The 24021-nt window shown below is 36.8% G+C and overlaps 1 protein-coding gene across 1 annotated transcript; it reads left to right on the top strand.

Moving 5' to 3' along the window:
- Positions 1–5196: 5196 nt before the first annotated feature.
- On the top strand, positions 5197–19510 carry LOC306872237 (uncharacterized protein; the record flags this gene model as incomplete). The annotated part of the gene is made up of 15 exons (XM_079420731.1): positions 5197–5314; positions 5402–5701; positions 6675–6998; positions 7133–7447; positions 7530–7841; positions 7919–8236; positions 8311–8598; positions 9179–9274; positions 9635–9792; positions 14078–14696; positions 15747–16058; positions 16136–16453; positions 16528–16803; positions 19026–19124; positions 19326–19510. The coding sequence occupies exons 1-15, from the start codon at positions 5272–5274 to the stop codon at positions 19508–19510; spliced, it is 3963 nt and encodes a 1320-aa protein (XP_079276857.1). The 5' UTR covers positions 5197–5271.
- Between the last annotated feature and the right edge of the window lie 4511 nt (positions 19511–24021).

Here is a 24021-nt window from a genome sequence, read left to right as displayed (position 1 = left end):
GGACAGGATACATGTTGATAAAAGTTCGGCATGACCTGCTTGAGGTTGGCTTTGTTAAAGTCCCCCGCGATGATAAAGGCAGCGTCAGGATGTTTGTTGATGTAGCCGCTGAGCACATCGTGAAGCTTAGACAAAGCCAAGCCGGTGTCCGCCTGTGGTGGAATGTACACAGCAGTAACAATGATCGATGAAAACTCCCGGGGCAGATAAAATGGGCGGCAGATAATGGAAAGATGTTCCAGATGAGGCGAGCAGGAACGCGACTGAATGGAGATATTCCTGGGATCACACCATTTCTTGTTGATCATGAAACATACTCCTCCACCCCTGGATTTACCGGCCTCTGCTGTTCTGTCCGTCCGAAAGACAGAGAAGTTATCACTCGGCATTACAGCAGTGTCCGGGACCGAGGACGAAAGCCATGTTTCTGACAAACAAAGGATGTTGCAGTCCCTTATGTCCCGTTGGAAACTAATCCTGGCTCTAAGATCGTCCATCTTATTCTCCAAGGATTGGACATTAGCAAGAAGAATGCTTGGAAGAGGAGGACTGTGAGCCCTTTTCCTGAGTCTGACTCGAATTCCAGCGCGCTTCCCGCGGTGTTTCTTGGTCCGTCGCCTCGGGGGGTTATTGTTCGTCTCCGTGTTCCGAAGAATCTCCAGAGGCCACGCAGGATTCGTGGATAAAGTGTCCTGAAGCAGGTTGGTGTAGCGGTTTCCAATGTCCAAAAGTGTTTCTATGTTGTAGGTGATCAGTGCCGACGTGAAATGTGTAAAAAGAGAAAGTAAAAGTAGGGAAAAAAGTAGGTTTAAGCAAAGTCTCAGTGGAGCGACCCGCACGGCGTCCGAACACAGCGGCGCCATCTTGATGTGCCTTATACATACCTTATACATACTTTCCAACAACTTCTGCTTTTATTTTTTCCATTCTTTTTAGTTGAATAATGCTTTATATTCTTTGAATTTCATTACATTTTTCATGAAAATTATTTAAATTTCAAATGTATACAGTTAAAACAAATATAGTACTGTATATCATGTATCATAAAACACTGACATAAAACCAAAAACACTACAGTTCATAAAAATTCAACATTACGCAATCTTATGAGAGGAAGACTATGAACTTGAGTCTTGAGCCTTTTTTAATTTTTTTAAATCATTTGTCATTATTGTCACATTCAAAGTCTTGAAAATTACATTTTAATCAGATTTTTTCTCAAAGTTTCTCATGACTATTGGAGAAGGTTTTTTTTGTTGTTGTTTGGTTTTTTGCGTGATGAACAGGCTGTTTTTCTGTCCAACTCGAAGCCACAGAAAACAGTTTGACAGTTCAGCATCTAAGTGTAGTTTGACTGTGATGATTAAACAGACAGTGAACAACCTGTGAAGATTATTCTGGAAACCCGCAGCGAGACACGAGACTGAACAGAGACAGACAGATGATGAGCATCCATTGTGAACAGAAAACATTAAAGACTAAGAGCTGCTCACTCAGTAATTCACCTTCAACATTTACTGAAACTAATGAATTAAGAAAAGACTGAAACATGTTTATGATCAACAAATTGTCCATGGGTGATTAGACAGTTTTAGTTTTATAATAATAAAAAAAGAGTCCACAAATCACAGACTATCTATAAAATGCTTAACATGTTATACATTTGTATTTTTACATTTAGTAATTTTATGTTAATATCACTTAAACAAGCAGCATCAACAGGTTTGTCTCAGTGCTTTGTGTTTGCAGGGTGGTAAACCCTGTGGTCTGTGTGATAAAGATAACCAGCATGTGCTCCTCCAAAGATCAACCAACATGCTGCCTTGTGGTTTTCTTTTGCTCTTGCATTTAAATTCTTTCAGTCAAACCAAGATGCCCTTCAATAACCTGCAGGTGTGATAAGTTTTTTTTTTTTTAATTTATTTCTGTATCCATGGACACAAATGATCCACTCTATACAAAGATGCTATGAGTGTAATATATATATATAAAAATGTGCATAACATCTCAGCGTTTCCTTCATCTGAACTATCTTCTGTTGATGCTGTTTGTCCTTTACAACATCGCAGGGAAGCACATGATCAAGACTGTTTTTGCTAACAAGTCCAACCCAGTGCATTTACCAATAAGGATGTGTTAAAAAAATAAAAAAAAACAATTCAGTAGATGCTAAAATACTCCTTTGTTTTGTATAGCAAAGCATTTTATATAAGTGTTCCTATTTTGTGTTATATTTTAAAAAAGTATTACTTTACTTTACTTTACTTTTACTTTTGTCATTTAGCAGACGCTTTTGTCCAAAGCGACTTACAAATAAGAAAAAGTAACTAAAACTAAAAAGTTACAACTCTATAAATACTATCTACCCACATATTTAAGAAAATAAAGAAATTAAATAAAATTAACACATGCATATAACAACAACATTTCAATAATAAACATATCAATGAAAAAATTAAATAAAAAGCTACTACTATCCCTTGCCGGTGTCCCTGCCCGGTGGAGTCGCACGGTAGAGTCGATGGTCTTTACACTCTTTGGTCTTCACACTAAGAGGGCTTCACACGACGACTGCCGCGACCGCTGCCGCGGTATAATAACCTTTATTATACCAATCTAACAAATGATCATTTCAATTCAGCTGGACCCACTTTCCTGTTTATCAACTACAAATGGCCAAGCAAGTGCACACACTGACAAGATACACCATACAGTACGAGACCAAACGCGATTTCAGCAACTCTCATCCTAGTAAACAACAGCTGACGCAATAACTAAAGCAATGTGTTATATTTTCATATGATTCTGTGCATCTCATCCACGGTGGGATCAGCAGGCACATGTTTTAGGGCAGAAATCATTTATTACTCTAAGCTAAATACTTGTATACATGCATAAATACATTGTTAAACAGTCTGAATAATTTTAAAGTTAACTCTATTTAGGTCATGACTACCTATAAGTAACACTTTTTGATGCCATTGGTATAACACAATCAATAATGATAGCATACAGACAAGTTGTCCGCTGGGCCTATGGTGCATGTGTTGTGTCAGCCATTAGAAGATAGTTTACAGAGGAAGGAGGACTTTGCAAACATCTGACCCATTTAAAAACATTTAACAATCTTTCAGTCTGGGTATCACACTAATGTGTTGTTAAAGTGTGTTAAATGGTGAAGGCTGTGCTAGATATACACCAACAGCCTCAGCATGTTGATCCTCTGACTGGAGGGATCTGGAGAGAGGAGCAGGTGTAGTGGACACGACTGGAGGGATCTGGAGAGAGGAGCAGGTGTAGTGGACACGACTGGAGGGATCTGGAGAGAGGAGCAGGTGTAGTGGACATGACTGGAGGGATCTGGAGAGAGGAGCAGGTGTAGTGGACATGACAGTGCTGTGTTCTCTTGGAGCCTGTGGTGACCTGCAGTATTCCTCTCTCAGACGGCATATGCTGGGAGAAGCAAACACAAGTTTAGATCACATTCACTGCTGACCATGCTTTTCCACTTGGCCTCCATCACATCTGTTAAGTTACACACCCCCACCGTGTTTGAATCAGATGCATTAGTGAAGTCCAGTCTCTTCAGGCCCAGGAGATACCATCCTATTTCTTGTTAGGAAACCTGTGGACTCGATGTCCTGACAGGCTGGAGTTTGTGCAACCTCCACAAACACAATAATTTACCATGATAATGATAAATTTAAATAAAAATACTCGCGCGCGCTCTTATGTGACGTAATATGAAGCGATGTTGAAAAAAAAACGGTTTTTGAGAACTTGTCAAGGAAAGCCTCACTTTTTTATCTAAATGTGTGCCCTCGCGTCTTGTAAAACATTTTCAAATCCTGCATTAATGGTTCATTTGGTATTTTCATACAAGGTTATATATTCATTTGAATTTTTTTTTTTACCTGCAATATGCACTTTCAGCGCAGTGTCGACTCCTCCCTTTTCTCCTTATATGGTGCGTTCTTTTGAATACAAACAAAGTTTGCGGGAGAATCGTGAACCTGTTCCTCACAAAGAGCTGTGTTCTGTCTACAGATGACTTTCAGTAACACACCACGAAACGATTGGATGATTTATATGGTACTTGTTTGAGCTTGAATGGTTTAACTATCGATCGCGCTGAGACTTCCTTATATATCCTTACAAATACAAACACCAATACAACTAAGATAAATACCAAGCATGACTTAATACATACCTTATTATGCAATATAAATACCATACTCTAACATACTGAGATAACAAAATGACTCATTTAAAACAATGTCAACCGATTTGTACATTTTCAGATGGAAACTGGTGATTATTTGGTGTTCTTGTAAATCTCGGCCCCACACATAACATGATCGAGACAGTAAACACAACTCTGGCTCCATCTAGTGACAAATACGACTTAATGTGACAATTCTTATTAAATATGATTTAAACATTATATATCTTTGTTTCACTAAAATGAGTTGTATTGTATGGTAGCTGATACAGGACATACATTTATTTTCTTGTGTTCTGGTTTGAGGAGTTGTAAATGTCACTATTTTACACACCACCTGTATGTTTGAAATGAGGCAATATGAAATATTGAATCTTGGGCCTAATATTTGATCATTACATGAAGTCATCATTCATGCAGATGTTTTTTATGACCACAGACAAATTGAAGGAAGCAGATAAACTCAAGCTCAACTGTCTTCAATGTTGCTGAAGTTAGTCTAACAGCTGCTGTCCGTGGTGCTGAATAATATGCTGATATATATTTAATATGTAAATGCATAAAGTGTCCAAACAAATTCAGTCATATGTTAGTCAGATCTGGTCTGTTTGTTTCTAAAAGGCTGCAAATGTTTCTTATAACTTATAAACATTTCAAACACTCAAAGTATTAGATGCATTTTCATTTCCAGGAGTTCCTTTAATGGGCTCTAGATGACCTCAGTGAACTTACATGTTCAGTTTACTAACGCCCTCTAGTGGAAGATTTAAATAATAATGAAATTCACTTCTGTGTCATTTATCCTTACAGAGAGAACATGAAGCCTGTATGAGCTCTCAGTGTCAGACACCGTATCCTCCAGTAGGTGGCGCTCTTTCAGTGTGATTAATGTGATCTTCAGTCAGTGGTGATGGTGGGAGGAGCCAGTAAAGCTGCTCATTACTGATAAAGAGCTGAATAAAGAGGAAGTAACTAAAGCAGACAGATGTAGAGACAGAGAGATTCACACAGAGATCATTCAGCATAAAGAAGACTGAACTCAAGTCACAATGAAGATCCTCCTCATCTTCTTCACTTTCTACCTGATCTCAGGTCAGAGCTTTTCTCTTTCATCACTGCAGTAATGATGCTGTTTTCTGTTCATCATCTTTCTGATCACAGTATCAATCTGATTGACAGATGCAGTGAGATGCTTTAGCGTCACGGGATATTCTGGAGGAAGCATTCTTGTTGATTCTGTCAGATCTTCACCCAATAACATTCAATATCTGCAAAAACAAACCAATGGCGAGTGGTGTATAATAATAGAGAACAAAAAACAAGCTAATTGGATTAATAAAGGAAGATATGCTTTGTTTTTCAACAAAAACAGAAACATCATGCTCTTAATCAGAGAACTAAATGCACAGGACTCTGGAATATACAAGATTGGACTTTCAGGTTCAGAGGTTATTGAAATAGATTTGAATGTGATAGATGGTGAGTAAAGCAGGGCTGAATTTACTGAATGTTTAATATCCTTTTTTTTTAAAAATGGACTCTGGGGGAAAGAAGTGATCTTGAGAATGAAGGGTTGGTGTAGGATCCATTTGCCTACAGTATAGCTGATACGATGCAGTCACAATATTTTATTTTCAATTTTAACTGGTAACACTTTACAGCAAGGTTCAATTTGTTAACGTAATTTGTTAACATGAACACAATTTTTGCATCATTTAATGATCTAGGTTAATGTTCATTTATTTATCAATTTAGTATTGTTAATAGTACGTTAATGTTTGTTCATAACACTTTAACTTACTGGTTTCACTTTATTTGATGGTCCCTTTAACACATTCTGTTGACTATATAAGTAACATTACGCCTACATATCTATTAACTCTCATTAGAGTTTTAGTAGAGTATTAGACTGGTAGGGTTAGGGTTGGAATAAATTGACATATACTTGCACAGTTACTTCTAGTCAGTAGATTGTCTGTTGGGAGACCATCACAATAAAGAGTTTAGCAGATATTAATCAGACAGTCTATTAATACTCTAATGAGAGTTAGTTTACATGTAGGTACAACGTCATTTATTGTCAAAATAATGTTCAAAAATAACCATCAAATTAACTGTTATTTATGTTCATTTATACACATTGAGATGTTAAAATGTCTATCTGTAATTTGTACGAATATCTGTTTGGATTAACCTAGATTAATACATTTTGGGGACGATTATTGTTCATTGTTATGATACTTAATGCATTAACTATGTTAAGAAATTAAACCTTATTTTGTTGTAAGTTGATTTAAGTGACAAACACTGTGTTTTGGCTGAAGTTTTGTGCTTTGCTGAACTAATGTCACAGACATATAAATGACATGGCATTTTTATGCAACCTCATTATGTCTACTTAAAACATCCCACATACATGTTATATAAATGTTCTCTTTTGTGTAAATGACAGATCCATGTTGTTACACGTCAAAGAGAGTGGAGGTGAGAAGGGAACGATCTTCCATCTTCAGATGTGAATATTCACAGAATCATATTAATAATCCCAAGATCATATTCAAAGAGGGAAAACACTCCATTGATGATATTATAAACAGCACATGGAAAAAAAATAGAAGGTTCAGTATGTCTGAAAGAAGAGATCAAAAATACATAACTGTGATAATTACTGCTGTGACACCGGATGATGGAGGAGTTTATTTTTGTGGAGTTCAGATCAACACACTCTCATATAGTTACTCTATTATTACTACTGTTCATCTGCATGTTATTATGGGTGAGTGCACTGTAGATCCAGATGTTATCTTTCATTGCTGTAACCCAATACAGTCTTGACTTGAATTAAATCAAATATATCATCAATATATTATTATCATTTGATGTATATAAAGTGATATTTGTGGTAAACAGGTGTAGTGGGCGTGTCTAGAGTGAGCAGCTACTCAGGAGGTCGTCTGATGATCAAGTGTGAACATCCTCAATACAAAACCAAGCCAAAATACATCTGTAAAGAATCAGATGGATGTTCAGAGAGGAAGAATCCAGGAGTTCAGGATGAATGGATGGAGAATGGAGATGTTTCTTTATATGACGACACCACAGCAGGAGTCTTGATGGTGTTTTTTAGAGAGCTGAAAGCTGCAGATGCAGGAACATACAGGTGTGGAGTGAAAGTATCTGACTATACTGAGAGCTTCACTCAACTCCAGCTGACCGTCAAACATGGTCAGGAGCCTCAGATACTGTATCTTATGTGTATATGTTTATGTATTTGTTCTGATTTTTTGTAATTTCTGTTGGTTTATAGATGCAAAATATCCAAAGAGAATGACAGAATCTACTCATGTTGGTGGAGAAGTCAACATCTCCTGTCAGATCCCAGAGGGATATGAAGTTCATTTCTGTAAAGAGGATGATAATCAGATCTGTCAGAACATCAGCTCATCTAAAGTGACACAAATGAGTGGTTCATCAGAGAGAAATGAAGAGAGAGTTTTTACAGTGAGCATCAGTAATGTGAGCGTGAGAGATGCTGGAGTTTACTGGTGTGGAGCAGAAACCAGAGACACATATTTGACTTTCATCTCCCTGACCACCAAAATACAGCTCAACCTCGTCAGTGAGTACATTCAGATGATTTCAGTGTAAATACAGTCTAATCAGAATCATGTTTGTTAAATGTCTGTTTGTTTTTAGTGGCTCCAGTAGTGAGACTTGAAGGAGAATCTGCTGAGATCATCTGTCCTTATGATTCAATCTATAACTCAAAGCCAAAGTCTCTCTGTAAGGGGAAGTGCTCCACTAGAGACAGAAATCCTCTCAGTGAGACTGTGAGAGAAGAGAAAGAGACCAAGACTGACAGACTGACTCTGAAAGATGACGTCACTGCAAGTGACTTCACTGGGACCATCACTGGACTGACAGCAGAGGATGCTGGGAAATACTGGTGTGCAGTGACACTAGAAACAGACCTCAATTATCTTTACACTCATCTGATGGTCATCATGAACGAGGGTGAGGAAGGTTTATTCATCTGAATATGTGAAGCTACGGCTGTGAATTGATGTTCTTGTGTTTGTAATCATTAGAGCTGAACTTGACTAAGTATGAAGGAGACGACGTGTCAATCCAGTGCAAACATCATGATGAAGATCAGAAAAGCTTCTGCAAAGCACATGAAGCCTCCATGTGTGTGAAGGATGGAGTTTCATTGGAGACGATCAGAGATGATCGATTCTCTTTCAGTGATGAAGCATCTACTGGAGTCTTTACTGTGAACATCACTGATCTGAGAGAAGAGGATTCTGGGATATACTGGTGTGGAGCTCATGTCACCACTAAAGTGCACTTAAACGTCAGCAAAGATAAGGACAAGAGTAAGATAACTTTATTTTATTTACATTGTCAAATATGAACACTTACAGATATTCCAGTGTGATATTGAGAGGGTCGTTCTAAAGTCATTATTGGTGTCTTTAATATATTGTTTCTCTTTAATTTAATGCACTAAAAATTGTGTTTTAGTATTTCACAGAACAAAGTAGACATGTATTATTTTTATAAGTTGTCAGTTTTTATTTTTTGTGTGATTCCTTGTAATCTCATATAAAATGTTCCTTTATTGCTTAAGAATCCTTTGAATCTCATTTTGTGAAATTGCTCATAAATGCAGGTGTTTAGTGTATTTGATGAACAGGGTGTTTTCGTTTCACATTAAAACCACAGAAATGAGCTGAAGGTTCAGAGTCTCAGTTTAATTCGGCTGTGAGGAACTAACGGCCTTTATTCAGGAAACCCACATGAGACTCAACAGAGAGATGAAGGAGAGTTGAGTGCGTGTCTGCACAAGAGAGACTAAAATATGCTAATTTCCCCCATCATTCAGTTTAATTTGATCAATTAATTGTATTTCACGAAGTTTAACTATCACTCTATGTTTGTGTGTTTTATTGTCAGATTTCTCCATGATCATCATTATTAGTGTGTGTGTGATTCTGCTGCTGATCGGTGCATTCACTCTGGCTCTGTGGAAATTAAGACACGAGAGACGAGGTGAAGTTTCATTATTTATCTCCTGAATCATTTAATTAAATGGTTTGATTGTTTCAGAGCTGCTTCAGTAAATCTCATTCTTCCCACATTTGATGTTAATCTAATTTGTCTTTCTCTGATCAATTCATTTTGTTTTGGGTAATTAGGAAGTATCTCAACATCAGACAAGAGAAAGAGGAAGAAAAATAAAATGGTGAGTTTCAGTTTGTGTGTGTGTGTTTGCATATATACAATTGTGAGTTACTGTTTGTTTGTGTTTTTATATATTGTGCTTATGAGATTTTCTCATTTTAAAATTAATTTTTTCTCATATCCATGTCCAGTCATCCTGTGCAGACAGCAGACGTGATTCTCTCTCAGATCCTGGATCAGTACAAATGAACACTCATGATGATCTACCCACAATCCCCTCTGATGAGCTCCTGTACACTGCTGTCAGTTTCCAGAAGCATGAAGAGTCTCTCAGTGACGCTACAGTCAGATTCAGTAAGAATGAGATTCACTCCGATTACACCACAGTCAGTTACAGCATGAGACTCAACTAATATACTTTTAACAGAGATCACAGATCATCATACATCAGTATTTAAAAAAAATAGACTATGATATGATTATTATATGGGTAGTTGACATATCAATGTGTCCTATGGTATGATGGAAAAATGGAAAAAAACAAAACCAAAAAAAACTAACATTGAACATAAACCTCTCTCGTGCTATTTGTAACTCTAAGAATGCAGATGCATTTTTCTCATGTTATTTGTATGTTAAGCTTTTTTTTCTACATTTATGCTATGTCACACCACAGGATACAGTCCAATTTTTATTTGTCAACTACCCATATATATGTTTACATTCAGAGTTTGTTTATTAAAATGTTATGTTATTATAATCCATAATGTAATGTCGAACAGGTTTGATGAGGGTCATTCAGTTCAGTGAGTGAATCATGAGACTCTTTAAAGTTTCCACTGCTGTTCATGTTGCTTCTTTCTCATGTTTAAAACAGTTTGTCATCTCAGTTTATGTGAGGGTGTGATAAAAACAGGAAATAAAACCCTTGATTGACAAGTTTAGAATATACTGTAAAGTTTCCACTCCACATATAGAGACACAACAGCCTTTGACAGTTAATAAAGACTCTTTAATAGCAGCTGTTAAAATGACTGTCTCTTTCTCATCTTTCTGAATATTAACTGTCTTTGACCTGCTTTATATTTGTATATGCAAAATACATTTGTTGATGCTGCTTTTTTTTGTTCATTCTTGCTCTTGCTAATTTTTCTGATGTTTTACAGTAGAGTCATATATTTTATTAACTGAAAGAAAAACGTTAATTTTTCAAATATTTTTCAAACATTAATTGAAAAATAAACAAAAATAAAAATGTCTTGCTATTATTTCTTGTTTGTTGGTCTTATTTAAAGTTGTAGAATCAGAGAATCAATTATTATTTACATTAATTTTTATATTATATTAGAATTGTCAAGATTTGCCTTGGCTTCAACATAAACAATGACTGAATTTCCATACTGATGAAATCAATGTTACCAGAGAAACATCTAGAAATACAGTATAAACACATGATTATCTAATTATCATCATGAAAGACAGTGAGAAAAGTTTGTATTTTGTGAAATCTGAATAATAATTTTATGCATTTTATTTTGTATCATCACCAGAACTCATCTAGATATTCACAGTATATGCAAATAAACAATATTCATTTGCATTTTTTAAATGATTTGTTACGACTGTAATATTCAGAAACTTGAAAATAGCATGTTTGATGCTTTCTGTCACAAACGCTGGAGGTGTTTTGTGTTTGCATGATGCACAGTCCATCTCAAAGCCACGGAAAACAGGGGAAGGTTCAGGGTCTCAGTTTGGTTTGAGTGTGAAGATGAAACAGACTTATTCAGGAAACCCACAGCGAGATGCATGAGATGATGACTGAAGATGAACATCGATTGTGCAGAAGACAAAGAGCTGCTCATTCTGTAATTCACCTCAAAAAATGACTGGAAATGTTCTTTTCTAATCAAAGAATTGTCCATGTGTGCTTTGACTTTTTCTTTCAAAACCAGATCAAAGAAAATCAAAACCATGAGCAGAGAAGGTCTGTAATAATTCTGTAAATGTCACACATTTGTGTTGTTAGTACTTTTATGCCAATACACTTTAAATAATCAACATCTGCAAGATTTACTTTATATTTCGCTGTGTTTTCAGATTGTCCATCATTATCTGGTGAAATTCAAAACATCATAGCATATTTTAGTATGGCAGTAATAGTGAGAGCTGTACACTAGTTTGCTTTTCTAAATTCAGTCAGTCAAAAAAAAAAAAAAAAAAGCTTTTTAACCCAGCTTCTTTACTAGGATAAAGTGACCTGCTGGTAAATGTCTCGGTGCTTTATGTTTGCAGAGTGGGCTTAAGATCATCTACGTGAGATGCTCTCCAGCTTGTGGTTTTCTTTTGCTCTATTTATATTTCTTTGGTCAAACCAAAAATCTTCAGCCACCTGCAGGTGAGATTAAAACATTAAATGTTTATTTTAGTAGATGGACACAGATTTTCCACTCAAAATATTCAGAATTCAAAAGGTTTTAGCTCCAAAAGGTTTTAGTCAGGTCATCTGAAATATTAATATTATTAATATTATAATTGTGCAATTTAAAAGATCTGCTTTCATTTCAAAAGTTAAAAACACAACTGTTCAGTCCCTCATGCTTTCTGTACATTTCTGTAGCACTAGTACATTTGACATTGTTTTACATGGAGCTCAACTTTACTCTGTGATGAAAAGACGTACACCTTCTCTTATTTAGATACTGAATATTAAAATATTGCAAGACTACGATACAAGCGAAAGCCAATGAGGTTTAAGCACTTTGACTCCTCCCCTTTCTCCTTATAGGGCGCTGAGGGAAGGTTTGAATGAAAACAATGTTTAGGGGTGTTTAGGCTTTTGAATTGATAGGACAAAGATTTTATGCTAGTAATAAATTAAATTTAGGGCTGCTTCTCACACAAATATGTTTTATGTATTCAGAGGGTTTGCAATTACAGAGCACGAATCACATCAATGACTTTTATGGTAGGTTTATTTGATTTTGACAGCAGTGGTGTAACTAATGGGCAGGTCTTATGAAAATCACACAATTAAAAAAAATAATAATTAAATGAATATTATGATGAAATAACTCATTTTACAGTATGTAAATTAGCATATTAAACCCTTTACTCTAAAACTTACATAAATATAAAAATGGCTCAAACATTAGGCCTAGCCTATATCCAGCTACATTTTCTGAAAGAAATAGGCCCTACTGCTGTATGCAAAACCGCCACAATACCATGAGATGGTTGCCAGGTCTTTCATTAAATGAGGTAAGTGCTATATTCATTTATTCCATATTATGTAGATGTATAATGCAATGTATGATTTTTATCAAACGTCCTGCAAGGACAACTTCTTCCAATGACCCAGGAGCAATCTGGATCTGTGTATTTTCCAGCATGAAGGTAAGAGTTATAATGAAGTGGCTCAGATATCATTTCAGTTACATTTTGAATTTGTGGCCAGCTCCCTGAATCTTAATCCCATAGAGAACCTGTGGTCAATCCTCAAAAGGTAAGCGGACAAGCAGATACGACAAGAATGAATTGCCATCAGTCAGGATTTGGCCCAGAAGCTGATATATAGCATGCCAGCCAGAGTGAATAGCAAAGGTTATGAAGACGAAGGTGAAACACTAAATACTGACTCTTTGCATATATTGATTTTTATTTATTTATTTGCCAAGTAAAGCATTGAAAACTTATGAAATTCTTATCACTCTTTTCCAGTGTACCGTACAAACATGATAAATAATCTACAAATCCTGAAACAGCAAACTTTGTGAATCACAAAATATCTGTCATTGCCAATACTTTAGGCCACTGCCGTACATGTAAATGATACTGGCTCACTCTAGTGGAAGATTGAAATAATGCAATTGTGTCATTTGTCCTTATATAGAGAACATGAAACCTGTAAGAGCTCTCAGTATCAGACACTGTATCCTCCAGTAGGTGGCGCTCTTTCAGTGTGATTAATGTGATCTTCAGTCAGTGGTGATGGTGGGAGGAGCCAGCTGCTCATTACTGATAAAGAGCTGAATAAAGAGGAAGTAACTAAAGCAGACAGATGTAGAGACAGAGAGATTCACACAGAGATCATTCAGCATAAAGAAGACTGAACTCAAGTCACAATGAAGATCCTCCTCATCTTCTTCACTTTCTACCTGATCTCAGGTCAGAGCTTTTCTCTTTCATCACTGCAGTAATGATGCTGTTTTCTGTTCATCATCTTTCTGATCACAGTATCAATCTGATTGACAGATGCAGTGAGATGCTTTAGCGTCACGGGATATTCTGGAGGAAGCCTTCTTGTTAATTCTGGGAAACTTTGGTTTAGTGACTCTGTTAAATACATGTATAAGTTACCTGAATGGAGAAGAATAAAAAATGATAAGAAACATGATCAATGGAGTAAAGAAGGAAGATTATTACTTTTACGCAATAGCAAGGGAAACCTCTCAATCTTCATCAGAGAACTGAACCAACAAGATGCTGGAAGATACAGGATTGGGGTTTCTGGCACGAGGCCTGAATATATGAATTTAATTGTGTTAGAGGGTAAGTTCCATTGAGATCTAAATGAGTATAATTAAATTACTGATCAATTTTAAAGCCTCAATACATGCAAATCTTTTATTTTCTGCATGAATGATAGATTTGTGTTGTGGGATGTCAAAGATAATTGTGAATCGTGGAGATAATGTCATGATCAGCTGCAGATATTCAGAGAAACATAAAAATGATCCCAAAATCATGTTCAAAAAAGAAAAAAACTCCATTGAGTTGATTTACGCCACTGAGATGTGGGAGAATAAAAAAGAATTGAGTTTTTCTGATGACAGGAAAGAAAACCTCTTCAGTGTGAGAATCACTGCTGTGACTCCAGATGATGGAGGAGTTTATTTGTGTGGAGTTTGGATCAACAGTCACTCGTACAGTTACTCCATTATTAATACTGTTTATCTACATATTGTTGATAAGTACAAATCGGCTACATATACAGTGCGCGGCTACTCAGGAGGTGGTCTGATGATCAAGTGTGAACATCCTCAATACAAAACCAAGCCAAAATACATCTGTAAAGAATCAGATGGATGTTCAGAGAGGAAGAATCCAGGAGTTCAGGATGAATGGATGGAGAATGGAGATGTTTCTTTATATGACGACACCAGAGCAGGAGTCTTGATGGTGTTTTTTAGAGAGCTGAAAGCTGCAGATGCAGGAACATACAGGTGTGGAGTGAACGTATCTGACTATACTGAGAGCTTTACTCAACTTCAGCTGAGCGTCAAACACGGTGAGGAACTGCAAATACTGTGTTTTATGTGCATATGTTTAAGAACACAGCAAAATCCCCAGTGTTAAATTAACACTGCCAAGTGTATATATGTGTGTCCACACTACAGAGTGTTAAAAGTAACACTGAAGCAGAGTTAAAGTTAATGAGGTAATTAAGAGATTCATTGAGTAATGATTGGCCATTAATGAAGAGACCTGATGTTAACAATAGAATCACCAAATAAGAAAATCACAATTTGCAAGTCACCATTACAGTGATCAGTGTTTACTTTAGTTGGTCTCTTGACGTTTAACTTTTTAATATTACATTTTGTTTGGCTGCTATAACTGAATTACAACAGAAAGATTTTTGCAAAGAGCAATTGTCATCAGATGATGGTGATTGTGTTCTAACGTAATCGTTATTTGACCTGAACCTGAGTTAAAATTCCTTTATGGATTACAACAGCCTTGTGATCCCGCAGTGAAAGAATCTGTGGTTTCTATACATTTTAGAAGGATTTCTAAGCTGTCCTGATCAAAAAAAATAAAATAAATAAAATGTCTTTCATTTAGACACACACAGACATCAAGAATCAGAGTACGAATCTTAACAACAGTGACAAACAGCATATTCAGATGAACAGAGCAGCTCAGTTAGTCAGGTCACCACAGAATGGTTATATCAAAACATAACCACCACCCAAAGACTTTTGCTCTTTGCTTCTCAAGCTGCTATAATTCAGTTACAGCAGCCAAATAAAAACTAATATAAAAAAGTCAAGGGTCAAGAGCCCAACCAAAGTAAACACTGACCACTATAATGGTTACTTAAAAAATTTTGATTTTCTTCTTTGGTGATTCTGCTTGTTAACATCAGGTGTGTTCAATAATGATTAATCATCACTCAACAAATCTCTTAATTACCTCATTAACTTTAACACTGCTTCAATGTTACTTTTAACACTCTGTAGTGTGGACACATATAGACACTTGGCAGTGTTAATTTAACACTGGGGATTTTGCTGTGTATTTGTTCTGAATTTCAGTCATTTCTGATGGTTAACAGATGCAAAATATCCAAAGAGAGTGACAGAATCTGCTCCTTTTGGTGAAGAAGTCAATATCACCTGTCAGATCCCAGAGGGATATGAAGTTCATTTCTGTAAAGAGGATGATAATCACATCTGCCAGAACATCAGCTCATCTAAAGTGACACAAATGAGTGGTTCATCAGAGAGAAATGAAGAGAGAGTTTTTACAGTGAGCATCAGTAATGTGAGCGTGAGAGATGCTGGAGTTTACTGGTGTGGAGCAGAAACCAGAGACACATATTTGACTTTCATCTCCCTGACCACCAAAATACAGCTCAACCTCATCAGTGAGTCCATTCAGATGATTTCAGTGTAAATACAGTCTATTCAGAATCATGTTTGTTAAATGTCTGTTTGTTTTTAGTGGCTCCAGTAGTGAGACGTGAAGGAGAATCTGCTGAGATCATCTGTCCTTATGATTCAATCTATAACTCAAAGCCAAAGTCTCTCTGTAAGGGGAAGTGCTCCACTAGAGACAGAAATCCTCTCAGTGAGACTGTGAGAGAAGAGAAAGAGACCAAGACTGACAGACTGACTCTGAAAGATGACGTCACTGCAAGTGTCTTCACTGGGACCATCACTGGACTGACAGCAGAGGATGCTGGGAAATACTGGTGTGCAGTGACATTAGAAACAGACCTCAATTATCTTTACACTCATCTGATGGTCATCATGAACGAGGGTGAGGAAGGTTTATTCATCTGAATATGTGAAGCTACGGCTGTGAATTGATGTTCTTGTGTTTGTAATCATTAGAGCTGAACTTGACTAAGTATGAAGGAGACGACGTGTCAATCCAGTGCAAACATCATGATGAAGATCAGAAAAGCTTCTGCAAAGCACATGAAGCCTCCATGTGTGTGAAGGATGGAGTTTCATTGGAGACGATCAGAGATGATCGATTCTCTTTCAGTGATGAAGCATCTACTGGATTCTTTACTGTGAACATCACTGATCTGAGAGAAGAGGATTCTGGGATATACTGGTGTGGAGCTCATGTCATCACTAAAGTGCACTTAAATGTCAAAAGGGGTAAGATGACTTTATTTATTCTTAAATATTCAGATATCAACCCTTAACAGGTCATTTAAATTAACATATATAATTTAAAGGTATTATCTACAGACAACAATCACAATCATTTTGTTAAACTTTATTATTAAAACCTAAACTTCTACATGTGTCTCTTTATAGCTTAAAATGTATTGAATGTTGAGTGATTGATTAAATATATAATAATAAAATGTATACAACTGTGCATGAAAACTCTCTTAGTGATGTTAGTTAGTACCAGATCATCAAATGTTACCAACAGCATTTTATAAATATTTAATTTATATTAAATTAGTTTCATGTTACAGATTAGACCTTACTCATATTAAAGATTCATGTTAACAATGGAAATTGAAACTGAACATCATCAGTTTGAATATTTGTGTAGATAGTTATTTTACATTATATGTATCAGAGGTGGAAAGTCCAGCGGCCAAAAGTCCTGCTATATGTTTATTCCACCCATGAACTCAGCAGCTGATTTCTCCAGAGGAGGAACCAAGACATTACTTTCAAGTCACAAGCAAGTCTCAAGTTAAATCTCAGGTCCTCAAAGAGTTAAAGTTAATGAGATAATTAAGTGACTAATTAAATGATGATTGTGCATTAGTGATGAACACCTGATGTTAACAATCAACATCACTGAAGAAAAGATAAACACAAGAACTACATCTGACTTCAGCCACAGCCTTGGATTAAATTAACTGGAAGAAAAAATAATTGTGGTCTGTGTTTGCTTGGCTCTTGAGCCTTTTAGTAATTCAAAGGAATTTGCTTCTAAGCAATTGCAATATTGTTTCACAGCAAACATTTATGCAATGCTGAATCAAACTCTAATTATTCATACTGCATTGCAGTGGCGGCTGGTGGCAAATTTTCTAGGCGGGGCGCTGCATCCAAAAATATTAAGCATACATACTGATTTGATTTATCCCAGTATAACAAAAAGAAAAGGATTAAGACATTAAACATTTTAAATAAAGACAATTGTTTTACCAAATTCAAGACTTCTCACAAAACTGTTTTCTACAATCTTTTTTCAAGAAAAATTAAAACATTTTGTTTTTAATTTTAATAATAATTCAAAATTGATGTATACAGTGCAACAGCAAAATCTGTGAGAAAAATAAATGTTACATTTGTTTAGACCATTTCTTATGCATATATAAATAACTACAAGTAAAGCTGCAGTATCAAGCACGACCACCAAAAGACCACTATCCCAATTGCCTTAAAGTAATAAAAATATACACGGATCTGTATTCAGAATTATTAAACAGAGCAAAACACATATTTTAAAAAATCAATAAAAATATGAATTTGTTGGGTGTGGTGATCTGAAGGCAGCTTAACATGACCAGTGAACAGCTCCTCTGTCAGAGTGAATGTTGATGCCAATACACCACTGTACATAGCAAACTTCTATAAAAACATGCTTCTTCAGCGAGTATCCATTATCAAACGCTTGCCAGACATGCGATCATACTGAAATTTGCTCATAAAGCTATCAGAGAGCGCACATACCTGGTTTGTTCATTTGCACACTAATAATAACATTTCAACGATTCATGTATGTCACTGACTGTGATCGTCTTTACCTCCATTACAATCGTCATCCATCAAAACTTCACTGGTAAGATACTGGTTTGCTTTATTCAGCTCATACAGACTAGTATGGATTTTTACTCTTTGGCCCCTGGACTACCCACCTCTGTGTAGTAGTAGTCCTTTATTGTCACTAGTCACAAGTACCAGCAAAATTAGCCATCAACCTGTCCATACATACACAAACATACATACAATACAATATGACAAGGGGGTGGACAGGACAGGAAGACAGGCAATTGAGGAAGAAATACAGCTTAAACATGAGGAAGGAGGGGAGAAAAAAAATAACCCCCAGACTATGCTCCTATGGGAGTACAGTGGGAGAACAGAAAAAACACCCCAGCAACAAAAGCACATAATCAATACACCATAGACACACGACTTGCAACAGGTGGGGGGGTAATGCAGCTCCTACAAACAGCCATCCGGTCCAGCAGCTATTATCAGCGCCGATCGCAGACCCGCCTGTCGGACTGGCGGAACAAAGCGGCGAAGGCGAGGGATCGGGGGTGGGGGGGTGAATGGAATGTCTGTATATATGTGTGTGTATCTCTGTGTTTCTCTTTCATTATTGTTTGTGTGTTTTATTTCAGATTTCTCCATGATCATCATCATTATTAGTGTGTGTGTGATTCTGATGTTGATCAGAGGATTTACTCTGACTGTGTGGAAATTAAGACACGAGAGACGAGGTGACACACACACACACACAAACTTTATTTAGTCTGATCCTCTTTGTGTCCTTCACAGAATTGCCATATTTAAAGCTATTTGAGTGTCTCTGAGTGTCTCGCTGTCAGCGGCACTAAATCATACTCAATGAGTTTCAGATTCTGCTCTGTGTTTCCAGTTTGATCCTTGATGTTGATCTGATTCATTTGATTCTCTCTCAGATCCTGGATCAGTACAAATGAACACTCATGATGATCTACCCACAATCCCCTCTGATGGGCTCCTGTACGCTGCTGTCAGTTTCCAGAAGCATGAAGAGTCTCTCAGTGACGCTACAGTCAGATTCAGTAAGAATGAGATTCACTCTGATTACGCTGCAATCAGTTACAGCATGAGACTCAACTAAGTTACGTATTACAGCGATCTCAGATCATCATGTTACCAATATTTTAAAAACAGACTGTTTTTTTCTTTTACATGTTCACATTCACAGTTCATTGATAAAAATGTACTCATAATTCATAATTTAATATTGAAACCAATGTTTTATTGATCAGTGTGGTTCGGTTCAGTTCAGTGTGTGAATCATGAGACACTTTAAAGTTTCCGCTGCTGCTCGTGTTGCTTCTTGCACATGTTTAAAATAGTGTAAGCTCAGTGTATGTGAGGGTGTGATAAAAACAGGATATACAAACACTTCTAGAATATATTGTCAAGTTTCCACTCCAAATGCAGAGACTTGGCAGCTTTTGACACACTCAAAACTGAATTTTGCTTCTTATGTTGTTTACTCAAATAAAATGATGTTGTGAAACACAACACAAACATTTTATCACCAGTTAATTTCATTACATTCAATTTATTTGTTTGTTTTTTGTGTGTTGCTGCCTGTGAATAATTTTTGTTGACAACTGAATCTGGACAGTGGATTTCTATAGTTTCCCAGCATGCTTTTCATGGATGTGAATCAGAGAAGAACATGTTGAAAAGAAGTGTAATTTCATGTGTTTGTGAGTGAAGGGAAATATTTGATTGGTGCTTAATACTTATTTTTGGTGGGGGTTTAAAAGAAGCTCTGTTATGGTGGAGTTGGTATTGATTGTGCAGAAGAGTGGATCTCAACAGGCACATGGCATGACAACTGTAGGGTAATATTGTCATGGCAAGACATTGATTAAATAGCATTACCATATAGAGGGTGACTGAATCTAGCTTTCAAACTGATGAAATAAACAGATACCAGAGAAACATTCAGAAATACAGAATAGGAACATAATGACCTGATTGTCATCATGAAAGACAGTGAGAAAGGTTTAGCATTTCTGCAGAGGACATCAAAATTATATAATTTTATGAATTTGATTTCACATCCCCCTCAAGAGGACTAATTTAAACATTCACAGTTTGTTTGGGAAGATGAAATGGACATGAGACTGAACAGAGGCAGAAGATGAACATTGATTGTGAGCAGAAGACAATATTATATTGTATTATTCAGTAAATCATCTTCAAACTTGAACGATCAACAAGTGATCCATATGTGATTTGACAAATGTAATTATTTTACATAAACAAATCAAATATATATATATATATATATATATATATATACATACACACACACACACACACACACATATATATATATATATATATGCTAGCTTGCCTTTCCGAATTCATATAAAGAAAAATATGAACATAACTTTCAGTGTATGTAAATATGAAACCACTCGTGAAATCAGCTGCTGAGTTCATGGGTGGAACAAAAATATGGCAGGACTTTTACTCTTTGGCCCCTGGACTTTACACCTTTGGTTGTGATATACAGCAAAGATTGAGCTCATCTTCAGACAGTGGCACAGTGAAGTGGTCACTTTGTACAGTTGTATTTGAATGTCTACAAAAGTACTTTAAAGAACAAACATGTTTGATTTGGTTACAAATTTATTTTAAATCAAAATTGTGTACTTGAAGAGAAACCTGGTCTTTTTATTAGGTCAAAGACACTTGCTTGTATGTCTCAGTGTTTGATGTTATTTAATACTGTGGTGAGTGTACTAAAGAAGACCCAACATGTGCTGTTCTCCAGCTTGTGGTTTTTTTCTTCTTGCACTACATTTTTTTTCCGGTCAAACCAAGACACGCTTCTGCTGCCTGCAGGTGTGATAAAAACAGGAAAAGGTTTTTCAATACCCATTGTAACAGATGGTCTACTCCATAAGATGCTGTGAACTGTGTAATATTTGAAAAAAAGACATTCTTATTTATAATAAATCAGTTCAATTCAAAAAGTTGAATTCAGGTCATCAGAAATATTTATAAGAGGAAAGTTCAAGCTCAAAACTGTTTTTACAAGTCCAACCAACTGCAAAGTGCAAACTTAAGAAAGCATTATAAAGTGTGTGCCTGCTATTTAAATGTTAAAGTTGTCTCAATCCTCCTATTTCAAACTTATCTTTTCTCTCTACGATATTAGAAAATAGTTGTTGCCTCCCACGTACAGGCCTACTTAACAGCACACAACCTACAGGTGCATCTCAAAAAATTAAAATATCATGAAAAAGTTCATCATTTCTTGTAACTAATTTCAAAAAGTGAAGCTTTCATATATTCTAGATTCATTACATGTAAAGTGAAACATTTCAAAAGTTTTTTTTTTTTGGTTAAATTTTGATGAGTGTGAGAGGGATGCACACTTTCCTTAAAATCTTGTTTATTAATGTTTGTCATTTGTAAACAAGTCAAAAAAGTTTACAGAACATAATTTGAGACACATTGGAAAAGCATAAGACAACTAACAAAACTGTGTTAGCTGAAAAAAAGATATGTGTCTTTACTCAGTGGCTTGGGTTGAGTGAACAACTTTTTGTCCAAAGTTGAGTAAACTCAAAAAAGCTGTGCAGCAAGTTGCTTTGAAATTTTAAGTTAAAGGTGCACTGTGTAATATTTACAACGATCTATTGACAGAAATGTAATATAATATACATAACTATGTTTTCAGAGGTATATAAAGATCTTACTTAATGAACCGTTATGTTTTTATTACCTTAGATTGAGCAATTTCTATCTACATACACCGCGGGTCCCCTTACATGGAAGTCGTCACCATGTTTCTACAGTAGCCCTAACGGACAAACTGCTCTACAGAGTGCGTTTCATCACTTTGTTGTTCTTGCGAATAAAACACTGACACAATGATGAACAAGTACATTAATATTTGCAATAACATTAATTTACTGAATAAATGAATAAATATAATTCCTTAATTTACCTCTGTGAAGTCTTTACCGATGACATCTTTACCTGTGTCGGCCACCGTAGCTTCTCTGAAGGGACGGGTGAGCGGGATACCGCTAGATGCCGCTAAAATTTGGGGAAGTCGTGGCCTAATGGTTAGAGAGTCAGCCTCGTAATCCAAAGGTTGCGGGTTCGAGTCTCGGGCCGGCAGGGATTGCAGGTGGGGGGAGTGAATGTCCAGCGCTCTCTCCACCCTCAATACCACGACTGAGGTGCCCTTGAGCAAGGCACCGAACCCCCAACTGCTCCCTGGGCGCCGCAGCATAAATGGCTGCCCACTGCTCCGGGTGTGTGTTCACTGCTGTGTGTGTGTTCACTGCTGTGTGTGTGCACGTTGGATGGGTTAAATGCAGAGCACGAATTCCAAGTATGGGTCACCATACTTGGCAGTATGTCACTTCACTTCACTTCAAAATTTACACACTGCACCTTTAAGTCAACTTTTCATTTGTTTTCAGTATTGACAAGAAGTGCATTTATTCAGTCGCAGAACGTCTTTACAACCACATCAGACTTTACAGACGTGAAATGGGTCAGAAAATGTAAAGAGAGTTTAGATAAAATATGATGCTTGTCTTTCATGTTTAGGGACGGCTCTTAAAGTAATAGCAGCCAAATCAACCAACAACCACCTGCTGTGATGTCTGTTAATCAAAGAAAAAAGTAAATACGATTTATAGCTTTAAGAATTCATCAATAATTAATTTAGAATTTGTTTTTTTCAATTTCTGTATATTTCTGCTGAAGGGCACAGGTAAATAGGACCTTTATTATAATGGGTTTATATGAATATTATTTTAAGTTCACTTAAATCAGAAGTTATTTTTAAAGTCTATTAAATGTTAAAATGTCACGGTTCATGAATTCACTGGTTTCTTCATGTCTCGTGCATTGTTGTTCTCTGTGTGTGTGTGTGTGTATGTGTGAGTGGGCGTCGCCGCTCAGTGCTCATCAGCGCGCCAGCTGATCTCATTACCCGCACCAGCTGCTGCCAATCCACTCACCTATAAAGTCTCACCGCACTCTCCTGTCTTTGTCAGATCGTTGGTTGATGTCCTCTGTGTGTCTTCGCGTGTCGTCTGCTGCCTGGTTCCTGGTCCGTGTTTCGTCTTCTTGGTTCGTCTCACCTGGATGTGCACCTCAGCTGGATTCACCAACACCACTCACCACCTGCACGCTGTCTGTCGAGTCCCTGCGCCACCTGCCCACCCGAGAGACTTTGAGATTCAGTTTGTGTCCTCTGACTATTTAATAAAGCATATTGCTTGCATCCTTGCTTCCTCCTGATTGATCCGTGACAGAACGATCTGACCTGACATGGAAGCAGCAAGCAGTTCCTCGTCCTCGCTAGAAAGATTCGTCCGCTCTAGTGTAGCGCGGATGGAGACGCAGGAGAGGAACATGCAGGAATCGGGTCGGGCTATTCAAGCCCTGGTGACGCAGGTGTCCGAGCTCACCCAGCAACTTCAACATCTGCGAGCTCCCACTGCGCCACTCACACCGCCTATTCCCCTCGTACCACCTGAGAACGCCTCCCCGTCAGAGCCCCGCCTACCAACTCCCGAATTATATAACGGTGAGCCCAATTTTTGCAGAGCGTTTCTAACTCGATGTTCTATG

This window comes from Barbus barbus (assembly GCF_936440315.1).
Source record: "Barbus barbus genome assembly, chromosome: 7".
Lineage (NCBI taxonomy): Eukaryota > Metazoa > Chordata > Actinopteri > Cypriniformes > Cyprinidae > Barbus > Barbus barbus.
The sequence above is the reverse complement of the archived record's forward strand: the minus strand, read 5'-3'. Positions and strand labels throughout refer to the sequence as shown.